This window comes from Helianthus annuus, chromosome 10 (genome assembly GCF_002127325.2).
Source record: "Helianthus annuus cultivar XRQ/B chromosome 10, HanXRQr2.0-SUNRISE, whole genome shotgun sequence".
In the NCBI taxonomy this organism is placed as follows: Eukaryota; Viridiplantae; Streptophyta; class Magnoliopsida; order Asterales; family Asteraceae; genus Helianthus; species Helianthus annuus.
This window is the reverse complement of record NC_035442.2, coordinates 173,232,573-173,244,659: the sequence shown is the minus strand read 5'-3', so window position 1 is coordinate 173,244,659 and position 12,087 is coordinate 173,232,573. Positions and strand designations below refer to the sequence as shown.

General features: G+C 41.1%; 1 protein-coding gene across 1 annotated transcript; it reads right to left on the bottom strand.

The window, feature by feature from the left end:
- Positions 1-9,232: 9,232 nt before the first annotated feature.
- LOC110883339 lies at positions 9,233-10,888 on the bottom strand. The gene is made up of 2 exons (XM_022131125.1): positions 9,763-10,888; positions 9,233-9,636 (listed from the first exon to the last, which is right to left on the bottom strand). Exons 1-2 carry the CDS (start codon positions 10,886-10,888, stop codon positions 9,233-9,235), a joined length of 1,530 nt encoding a protein of 509 aa, XP_021986817.1.
- Between the last annotated feature and the right edge of the window lie 1,199 nt (positions 10,889-12,087).

The following is a 12,087-nucleotide window of genomic DNA, read 5'->3' as shown; positions in this document are numbered from 1 at the left end:
GACATTAGTGGTTGTGCTGAAAGGGATATGGTGAAGTTTGCATCCCAGTCATTTAAGGGTGAAGCCCTAGCATGGTGGAGGTCATTGATTCAAGCCTCTGGGAAGGTTGCTTTGTATAACATGTCTTGGGAGCAATTTGTTGCTCTTATCAAGGAAAATTACTGCCCTCAGCATGAGGTTGAGAAAATAGAATCTGATTTTCTATCTTTAGTCATGAAGAACCTGGATTGCCAGGCATACCTCACAAGTTTCAACACCCTGTCGAGATTGGTTCCGTACCTTGTGACCCCGGAACCCAAGAGGATCGCACGTTTTATTGGGGGTTTGGCCCCAGAAATCAAAGCCAGCGTAAAGGCCTCTCGGCCCGCTACGTTTCGATCCGTAGCTGATATATCTCTGTCTCTCACTCTAGATGCAGTGAGACAGAGATCATTGAGAAATGCTGACACCGAGAAGAGGAAACGTGAAGATGATAATTCACGTCGGTCAAGCAAGAAGCATAGAGGGAACGGTGACCACAAAAAGGGGTCTGAGACCAAGAAAGGTGATCAGCAGTCGGGCGATAGGCCCAAGTGCAAAGTTTGCAAAGAACACCATTTTGGGAAGTGCAGGTATGAACAGAAATCCCAGCCAAAGGCGTGTGGGATTTGCAAGTCCTCTGAGCATAGGACCCTTGAATGTAAGAAGTTGAAGGATGCAACTTGTTTTAGTTGCAATGAAAAAAGGGCATATCAAGACCAATTGCCCAAAACTGGTGAAAAAGGCTGAAGATGGGAAGAAGACCAACGCCAGGGTCTTTCAGATGAATGTTCAGGAGGACATCCAGAACAACAACGTCATAACCGGTACGTTTCTCATTAATGATGTTTTCGCAAGAGTATCATTTGATTCTGGAGCAGATAAATCCTTTGTGGACATTAAATTTTGTGAATTGTTAAAATTGCCTGTTAAAGCCTTAAGTGCGAATTATGAGGTAGAATTAGCTGATGGAACAATTGAAACAGTTTCAACTGTGTTAGATGGATGTGTTATATCCATTAGAAACCACTCTTTTCCTTTATCCCTGTTACCCTTTAAGCTAGCCGGTTTCGATATAGTGTTGGGTATGGATTGGTTATCGCATAACCAAGCCCAGATCGTGTGCAACAAGAAGCAAGTGGTGATCAAGACTCCGTCTGGAGAACCACTAACCATTCAGGGAGATACTCGACATGGATTGCCTGAACAAGTGGCTATGCTAAAGGCATCCAAATGTTTGAAGAAGGGTTGTGTCATTTATATGGCACAGGTATCCATTGGTGAGGAGAAACCCAAGATTGAAGATATTCCAGTCATCTCTGACTACCCTGAAGTTTTCCCGGAAGAACTACCTGGTTTGCCACCAGATAGACAAGTGGAGTTCAGAATCGACATCATTCCAGGAGCAGCTCCCATTGCAAGAGCACCATATAGATTGGCACCGACAGAAATGAAGGAATTGAGGGCGCAGCTAGATGATCTGCTGGCCAAAGGTTTTATTAGACCTAGTTTGTCTCCGTGGGGAGCACCGATTTTGTTTGTCAAGAAGAAAGATGGTTCGATGCGTTTGTGCATCGATTACCGTGAGCTTAATAAGGTTACTATCAAGAATAGGTATCCTCTGCCCAGGATCGACGATTTGTTCGATCAGCTTCAAGGAGCGAGCTACTTTTCCAAGATTGATCTAAGGTCAGGCTACCATCAATTGAAGGTCAAGGATGAAGATGTACATAAAACTGCGTTTAGGACTCGTTACGGTCATTACGAGTTCCTAGTGATGCCTTTTGGGCTCACTAACGCACCTGCCGCATTCATGGATCTCATGAATCGCGTTTGCAAGCCCTATCTAGATAAATTTGTCAGCGTCTTTATCGACGACATCCTCATCTACTCGAAGAATCAAGCTGACCATGAGAAGCATCTTCGATGTATTCTGAAGTTGCTACACCAAGAAAAGCTCTATGCCAAATTTTCTAAATGCGAGTTTTGGCTTCGAGAAGTCAATTTCTTGGACATGTCGTGAGCGAGCTTGGTATCCAAGTAGATCCCGCTAAGGTTGAAGCTGTCATGAATTGGCAAGAACCAAAGACACCTACGGAAATTCGCAGTTTCTAAGGACTAGCAGGATACTACAGGCAATTTATTGAAAACTTCTCAAGAATTGCAGCACCCCTAACTTTACTCACTCGCAAGAATTGCAAGTTCAATTGGGGGCCTAAGCAGCAAGAGTCATTCGATATTTTGAAGCAGAAGTTGAGCAATGCTCCTGTGTTGACATTGCCTGATGGGATTGAAGAGTTTATAGTATATTGTGATGCATCACACCCCGGGATGGGTTGTGTGTTAATGCAGAAAGGCAAGGTCATTTCCTATGCTTCACGACAGCTAAAGGTGCACGAGAAGAATTACACCACCCATGACTTGGAGTTGGGTGCCGTTGTATTTGCGCTTAAGCTTTGGAGGCATTACCTGTATGGGACTAAATGTGTGATCTATTCTGATCACAAAAGCCTTCAGCACCTGTTCAATCAGAAGGATTTGAACATGAGGCAGCGACGCTGGATGGAAACTCTGAACGATTATGATTGTGAAATAAGATACCATCCAGGCAAGGCCAATGTAGTCGCAAATGCCCTGAGCAGAAAAGAAAGAGTGAAGCCAATCAGAATCAATGCCAAGAGCATAGAAATCAAGAATAGTCTGAATGAAAGGGTGTTAGCTGCATAGAAGGAAGCTGTGGTAGAAGCTAACTATCCAAATGAAAAGCTGGGAGTAACTGAAGAGCAGTTATCCTATGGCAAAGACGGAATCTTGAGATTTAATGGAAGAATATGGGTTCCTGTTTATGGAGGACTTCGAGACGTTATCCTTCAGGAAGCCCACAGTTCCAGATATTCCGTTCATCCTGGAGCGGATAAGATGTACCAGGATGTGAAGGCAAATTATTAGTGGATAGGTTTGAAGAAGTCTATAGCCACCCATGTAGCCAAATGTCTGACGTGTGCTCAAGTCAAGGCTGAGCATCAGAAGCCGTCAGGTTTGCTACAACAGCCTGAAATTCCCACTTGGAAATGGGAAATGGTGACGACGGATTTCATCACCAAGTTTCCTAAAACACAGAAGGGAAATGATACTATATGGGTCATAGTTGACAGACTGACTAAGTCAGCTCATTTCCTACCCATTAAGGAAACTTACAGTTCGGACATGTTGGCCCAACTGTATGTTGATAAAATCGTATCCCTGCATGGGGTACCGGTGTCTATTATCTCTGATAGGGATACTAGATACACTTCGCATTTTTGGAAGAGTTTCCAACAGTCTCTGGGTACGCAATTGTACTTTAGCACATCTTACCATCCTCAGACGGATGGGCAGAGTGGGCGTACCATCCAGATATTGGAGGACATGCTACGTGCATGTGTGATTGATTTAGGAGGTAGCTGGGATAGGCACCTACCTCTGGTCGAGTTCTCCTACAACAATAGCTATCATACCAGCATTCAGGCTGCGCCTTTTGAGGCATTATATGGTAGGAAATGCAGAACGCCCATTTGTTGGGCAGAAGTAGGAGACACTCAATTGTCAGGTCCTGATCTAGTCTTTGAAACGACGGACAAGATTGTCCAAATTCGAGATCGCCTGAAAGCTGCCCGGGATAGGCAGAAGAGCTATGCTGATAAAAGGCGAAAACCCCTCAAGTTTGAGGTTGGTGATAAAGTTTTGCTCAAAGTATCACCCTGGAAGGGAGTGATGCGATTCGGAAAGAAAGGTAAGTTAAGCCCAAGGTATATAGGACCATTCGAGATCATCGAGTGTGTTGGGTCAGTGGCTTATAGGTTGAACTTACCTGAAGAGCTCAATGGTATTCACAATGTGTTCCACATCTGCAATCTGAAGAAATGTCTAGCTGATGAGTCACTAGTCATACCACACACAGATGTGCATATAGTCAAGAGCTTGAAATTTGTGGAAAAACCTGTGTCGATTGAGGATCGACAGGTAAAGAAGCTTCGAAGGAAGTATGTGCCTATTATCAAGGTCAAATGGGACGGCCGTAGAGGTCCCGATTATACGTGGGAGTTAGAGTCCACAATGAAAGAGAAATACCCTCAATTATTTCAGTAAATCTCGAGGTCAAGATTTCTTTTAAGGGGGTGAGGATGTAACACCTCGAAAATTCCTGTCCAATAAAATAAAGACACGTGTCATGTGGGACAAACGTGACAGGAACTCGGATCAAATATAAAGATGTATGGTAGGATTTTTAAGAAGGCGTCATGTTATTAAAAATACCTCTGAACGACCCAAGGGCGACATGTTATTAAAACACCTCTGAGCGACCCAAATTTATAAATCCCCAGATCCTTAAATTGTTTGATAAACATCTTATATATTAATCGGTTGTTTATAAATAAATAAAATTCCATCTTTTATATGGAGGTTGGACTATTAATAATGTTACTACAAGAAATGCTGATTTTTAATCCTAGTCTAATGGGAGTTGGGAGTTGTTAATATAACTTGTTCAACTATTATGAGAATTCAAGATTTTCTTGTAATTTCCGTCACTTTAAAATCCCACAAGAATCCAAATTGAGGGGGAAGCATGAAAGAAGGCATGCAAGCATGCATGCAAGGTCTGAGTTAATGGACCCTACACTGCAGTAAAAGCATGAGGAATCCGACACTACTCAATTGCATGGTCAATACTTTGAAGTTTGTAACATTTTTGGCTTCTGACCATTGGTTACGGACCGTAAGGGTCATGGCTTACGGTCCATAAGGGGGATACCTGGGCGATTTCAGCAAAGGTCGGTTACGGACCGTAACTGTTTCAACATACGGTCCGCAAGAGGAGCTTACGGACCGCAAGGCCTTAAGCTTACGGTCCGTAAGGCTGTCGCTGACAGCAGGATTTGGACAGCTGCCTGTTCAGCCTGTTGCACCGACTTAAAATGGTGGTTTTCGAAACAAGGGTCTTGCTAGGCAGTATTTAGCCCTCTAGGGACACCTGGGGTGACCACACAACAATTGTAGACTTGCATGTCTTGATCTTATGCTCATTGGTGCACTATATAAGGGACATGAGTTGTGACCATTTGGACATTCTTTTGCATCTTCACTTCTGGAGCTCCTGGACAGCTATCAAGTTTTCTTAGGCTCCATAAACCTTCTTAGGACTCTTGTAAGTGTCCTTAACCTCCCTTAATCCATTTTAGCTTAGTTAATTAGCTAAAAGTCAAACCATCGTAATTAAGGTTTGATTTCGAGATTAGTTCATAATTACTCAGTAATATCTCGAATTAAAAATACCTATAAGTAGGTAATTGTGTGGGTAACAAACCCTTAAAAGGGTATTATCAGATTCCCCCTCTAACCATGTTGATTGTCGAGTCAAAGTACACTTTAAAAAGTCAACAGAACGCTTAAATCCAAATTAACGCATAATTAGCAATGCAGGATACATGCAACCTGTTTGATCATTAATATAACATGGTAACTAATGTAAGAACATGTCCCAACATGTTCAACTCGACAATTTTCTATTTAAACCCGGTTTGGAACCGAAAGTCACACAGTTTGACTTTCGCTTTGACTTTCAGTTCTGACCCATTTTAGTCAAGTTTAAGATTGCGTTAGAGCTTCTTTTAGACCTAGTAACATGTTAGTATAACCCTCTGTGGTTATACGGCTTAGTTCACTAGTTGTCTAATTATTATGCAAATTTCCGTTAAATGCCCATATGTTGACCATTATGCCCAAATGCCCATAACATATGATTTTTGAAAATGTAAAAGGGTAGACATCTTAGTTACTGAATTATAGACTTGTAACCAAAATTTGAGTTCAGTTTAAGGTCCAGAATCAAAGTTATGCTCGTTAGCGTAATTAAGAGCTTCTTTAGCAACTAAATAGTATAAATCTCATATAGCCTATCTACACCCGAATTTTTAAACAAAACTTTATACCTACTGTTATAAAATAATATTTCGGGATTTTTAAAGATTTTTATTCAATTTTAGCCTGATCATAACTTAGTGTTCTAAGTTTAATTCGGCTAATGCCGGTTTTGCCCTTTTGGGCTATAAAATGAGTTTTACAAATCCTTTTGACCTCAAACCTTTTTCTACTGATTTGTTATACTAAATATATTAGTTTGAGCCTTCTGGAATTATAAAAATATCAGCTTTTCTTGTAAAAACCGGAAATGGCTCCAAATCGCCTTTTTAGGCATTTTTACGACATAGTTTATGTCAAAACTAGTTTATATGTATAAGAGTCAATACCGACTGATATATCTAGTAAAATTCTATATTATAACAGTAAACTAAAGATTGAAACTCAGATTTCCAGTTTTGACCTTTTAGGCTTATGTGAAATTACCAAAACGCCCTTTTGGTGCATAAGATGGTTATAATTAATAAAATTCACATATATTTGATACCCTACTGTTATAACATGATAAACTAAGTATAATTACTGATTTATTCAGATATATAACTCAGATTGCTAGTTAAACTCTTTTATACCCTTTTTAAATGACCAAAATGCCCTTATGAGGCGTAATTTGAGTTTAAAATCATTTGGGGCATAATAGGACATATCTTGCTGATATCACAACATATTGGTGCATATAATCTCAGGAAACTTGTATATGAATTATATGGTTGCCCGTTACGCATTTTCGCGTTCGGATCGGCTTATGTAACTAGTTTACGCATAATAGCCGAAACGGGTCAAACCATATCATCTTTATCTCAAAATCCAGAATGTGATCAATTTACCCATATTATACAAGTCTCCAAACTTGTTGGGCCTAAATCACATTCCTTCCCGGTTTTTGCCTTCCATGCGATTAAACCGTATTTATTCCTTGAAACTAACCGGTCTAAGCTTAGGCTATATTAAAGACCCGTTAGGATTCTAATAGGTTATTATAAACCTTCGTTCCAGAATAGGAGACCAGTAAAAGACATTTGCATTTGCTTATTGTGGTTATTACTTATTCAGGTAAATACTTTTAACTTATTTTCCCTTATACGGGCTTGGGGTAAGGTATATAAAATACCGCTTGGTCGGGCAATTGACCCTAACTCATTAGTAGTTGGGTATTATCAATGTGACCCGTTTAAAATTTAGTTTTGTTTGTTTTACGCCTTTGGGAGTTTAATGACCATGTCCCGGATATCCTTGGCATCATTTTACGAAATGGCCACGACCTTGACACGCGGGTGTAGGCGTACACCCGACAATGTGTCCATATAATTCAGGTATAACCGTTGGTTTCCCGCCGCAGATTTATACTATGTGGTGTGTCTATTAACCTTAAACCCGGCACGAACCGGGCGACTGAACGCATAACAAACATGTAATTCTTTTACAAGATTTGATTTAATTAATTATCCCAAGTTATAAAAAGTTTTATGCCATGTGCTTTTAAATCAATTTTTACAACATTTTCAAAATGAGTCAGTTAAATTGTATTTACCAGTGTAAACTGACGTATTTTCCCCAAAAAGATTAAGTGCAGGTTCTACACGTAATAGGCTGGCTACTCCTTAGCATCGTTAGAGTCTTGCAAGCTTGGGATGCCATTCATCTGTTGAACAATTTTCCTTTTTATATTGATCCACCTGTGGATCTATTTCAGCTACTATGTGATACTGGATATTACATTTTATATGGTTGAAATAAATCTATTTTTATTGCTTCCGCTGTGCATTATAATTTGTGTTGTTTGACTATGATGATATCAACTACGTCACGATACTCCCCCACCGGGCCCACCGGTGACACGTGGAAATTAGGGGTGTGACATTTTTCCGCCTCGGCTTGTGCTTTTCGGATTCGTTCAAGTAAACCCGAGGTTACAACAAGCTGCATCGACCACACTCGTATTGGAACATAGTCTGTTTTCCTGCTCAAAGCATCCGCCACAACATTGGCCTTTCCGGGGTGGTAATGTATCTCGCAGAGTCGCAGTCATAGTCTTTCACCATTTCCAACCACCGCCTCTGTCTCATATTCAACTCCTTCTGATCGAAAAAGTATTTCAACTTTTGTGGTCAGTGAAGATTGTGCACTTCACTCCGTATAAGTAGTGTCTCCATATCTTCAGAGCGAATACAACCGCCGCCAATTCAAGATCGTGCGTGGGGTATTTCTTTTCATGCATCTTTAGTTGCCTCAAGGCATAAGCTATCACATTGCCTCATTGCATCAAAACACATCCGAGCCCCGAATGTGACACATCTGAGTAGACTACCAAGTCTTCGACTCCGTCCGACAATGTTAATACCGGTGCTTGAGTTAACTTCTCTTTTAGCGTTTGGAACGCCATTTCCTGTTCAACACCCCATATGAATCTTTCCTCTTTCCGAGTTAATTTAGTTAACGGCGAAGCAATCTTGGAGAAATCTTGAATGAATCTCCTGTAGTATCCCGCAAGCCCTAAAAAACTTCTAATTTCCGAAGGATTCTTCGGAGGGCTCCATTTAGACACGGCTTCTATCTTTGACGGATCTACCAGTATTCCATCGGCACTTATGATGTGGCCGAGGAATTGTACCTCTCGTAACCAAAAGGCACACTTCGAAAATTTCGCATACAATCTTTCTCGTCTGAGCGTCTCTAACACTTCTTGTAAATGATGCGTGTGATCCGTCTCATTTTTCGAACACACTAGAATGTCGTCAATAAACACGATTACCGACTTGTCCAAAATTGGCTTGCAAACCCGGTTCATGAGGTCCATGAAAGCCGCGGGTGCATTCGTCAATCCGAAAGACATCACGAGGAACTCATAATGTCAGTACCGCGTACGGAAGGCCGTCTTCGGTACTTCTTCTTCCTTGACCTTCAACTGATGATACCCCGATCTAAGGTCAATTTTTGAAAACCAATTCTCACCTTGTAGTTGGTCGAATAAATCATCTATTCTCGGAAGCGGGCATCAATTCTTCACCGTGAGTTTGTTTAACTCCCGATAATCGATACATATCCGCATGCTTCCATCTTTCTTTTTCACGAACAATACCGGTGCGCCCCTAGGAGACACACCCGGCCTTATAAATCCTTTATCGAGCAAGTCTTGAATTTGCGACATTAGTTCTTGTAACTCCGATGGCGCAAGTCGGTACGGCGCCTTGGCTACGGGTTTCGCGCCCGGAACCAATTTGATTCTGAACTCTACATCCCGTTCGGGCGGTATTCACAGTAAGTCTTCCGGAAACACATCTTCAAAATCACGTACCACCGGTACGTCTCTTATCTTCGGTAATTCCTTCCCTAATTCATTCGCGTATATCATAAACACTCTACATCCGTGCTTCATCAGTTTGTGAGCTTTTAACATCGAACACATCATAGGATTGCCTCCCTTCTCGCCATAGATGGTGACGTGTTTTCCGCTCGGAGATGTTAACTTTATCTCCTTACGGTAACACACGACTTTTGCGTGGTGTCGGGATAGCCAATCCATCCCAACAACCACTTGAAACTCTCCCATCGACATCGGGATCGGATCTATTAAGTACTCCTCATCATCGATACTTAATTTACAACCTTGACAAACGTCGCACACTATGAAACTCTTATTATCCTCTATTTCAACTTCTAAGGGCACATATAATTTCGTCAATACAAATGAAGGATGTCGAATAAATCCATGTGAAATAAAGGATTTATTCGCACCCGTATCAACTAATACACGTGCAGGAATCGAGTTTATTGTGAATATACCTGAAACCACATCGGGTTCTGTTTTTGCCTCAGCTGCAGTTAATTGGAAGGATCTGGCGTTCGCCTTCGGAGTTTCCACTTGAACATCTTTCTCGTTCTTTTTCCCGACCATCTCCGGGCATTCAGACTTTTTGTGACCCGACTGATAGCACTTGTAGCAAACAGAAACTTTACCCGGACATAGGGATGCTGTGTGCCCCGTCTTCCCGCATATGGGACACGGTTTGTCTTTAAAGCGACACTCACCCTTGTGCCCTTTCCCACACACTTTGCAACTCGGTGATCCACCCTTCGCATCCGTCTTCTTTACAGACTCAGTCGTTCGAGGCTTCTTTGTAGGGCTCGGGTTAGCATCCACTGCCCTTCGTTCGCCTCGTTCAATTTGCTTTTTGAGTTCAATTTCTCTTTCCTGGGTCGTATTTATAATCTCGGTGAGCGTCTCATACTTGGAAGGAGTCATAAACTCTCGATATTCAGCACTTAACATATTATAATAATAATAATATATTTTCTGCTCCTCGGCAGTCACTAGCTCATCGCAGAATCTCAGCTTATCCATGAATATACCCGTGATTTTATCAATTGTTTCACCCCTTTGCCTTAACTGGATGAACTCCTCCTTGATTCTGTTGATGACCGCCTTGGGACTGTGGTGTTTAAGGAATGGTATCTTAAACTCGTCCCACGTCATGGCCCTTGCCGCTTTGGCTCCAATCTCTTTCTTCTTGTTATCCCACCAATCTTTGGCTTGACCCCTTAACTTACCCATTCCGTAAGCCACAAAATCGCTTACGTCACAGTGGGTCCTTTCAAACACCCCTTCGACATCGCCTAGCCATCTTTGGCATATTATCAGGTCAACTTCCCCGTTGTAAATTGGTGGTTTACACGCCATAAACTCTTTGTATGAACAACCCTTACGTTCTCTGGATTTTTCTTTCACAAGGTTGACATTGTCTTCTAACCTTTTAACCCGTTCCTCAACTAACGACAACACTGTATTTTGAATTTTGTCTATGAAACCAGATAGACTACTCTCAATTGCCTTCCCTACTTCTTCGGCAATTACCTCTTTCATTTGTTCGGTGACTGTCGGCACCGGATCATTGTTACCCCTTTCCGTCATCTTGAAACTGAAATGTTTACATCAATTATTAAACATTTCATTTATAACATATACTTCATTTGCTTCGGTTTAGCCAAGTTCATAACTTGCTTTGACCGTTCTCATCTAGTGCACTTTCCGGTTTTGAGTGTGTTAACACGCTCTTCCCGTGCACATTAATTCATATCCATTTTTCTCGCATATGATAAGATCTACTAAAATAACTAATTCTTACCTGATGATTTGATCAAGCTTGAACCGAACACACTTTGTTGACAACCTTGAGCTCTGATTATCAACTTGTAACATCCGTCTCATTTTTATAAGAATTTAATATAAAATAGACATTTTTAAAACCAAAATATTTCATTTAATAATTTTAAACCGACGGAAGTTTGCATAATGTTAGCATTCTAGTTAACTACTAACTAGTTTAAACATCCCAAAAACAAATATTTAAGTGTTTACAATATAAACATTGTCCTTAACAAAGTTAATTAATTAATCGCAGAAGCTTCAAAAGACAGTGTTCGGTTCTTGAAAACTTGCTTGATCGCCATCCGGATTTAACAACATCACCTAGTGCCAAAACCACGTCAATGTTAGTTTTGACAATGTTAATTCACTTATAAACAAGCTCTGAAAATCAAACAATAGAAAAGAAAATAAACTTTCAAATTTAAGTCTGTCGCGCCACGCGACAGACCCCTTTCAATCCTTCCCGTGGCGCGAGAGCCCTCGCGTGTCGCGCCAGGGTCAATGGTTCCTGTTGCTTGCCGCGGGGGAGCCTGTTTTCCAGCAGGTGCAGGTTTGAGACCTGCATTTCCTACCCAGCTCCGTTTTTCGCAAAACGAACTTCAAATGCTCATAACTTTTGATCCAAAGGTCCGTTTTAAGTGATTCTTTTTCCTACGCGTCTGAAATTTAATTACCGACGCGTCTATTACATCTATTTTACCAAAATTTAAGTTTACGGACAGAACATCTATAATCAATATTTTGCTTATTCAACCCACATAGTTTGCACCAATCCTAGTATCAATGTTATTGTAACCTCAAGGCACATTTACCCAACATCTGGGGCTTACGATCACCGGTGTTTCATTACTAATTCTATGGTTTCACGCTCTTGTGATGCATCATCGCCAAACGCTATCCAAAATACATCTTTACTACTTACTTAGACTATTATTCGACCCGTTTGGCTCATTTATGGAATC

What these genes read in the sequence shown, in the direction of transcription:
- LOC110883339 (XM_022131125.1), bottom strand. Translation starts at nt 10,888, where the DNA reads ATGACGGAAAGGGGTAACAATGATCCGGTGCCGACAGTCACCGAACAA. An exon ending in AGAACCCGATGTGGTTTCAG is followed by an intron (nt 9,637 to 9,762) that starts GTATATTCACAA and finishes ATGTGCCCTTAG; the next exon opens with AAGTTGAAATAGAGGATAAT.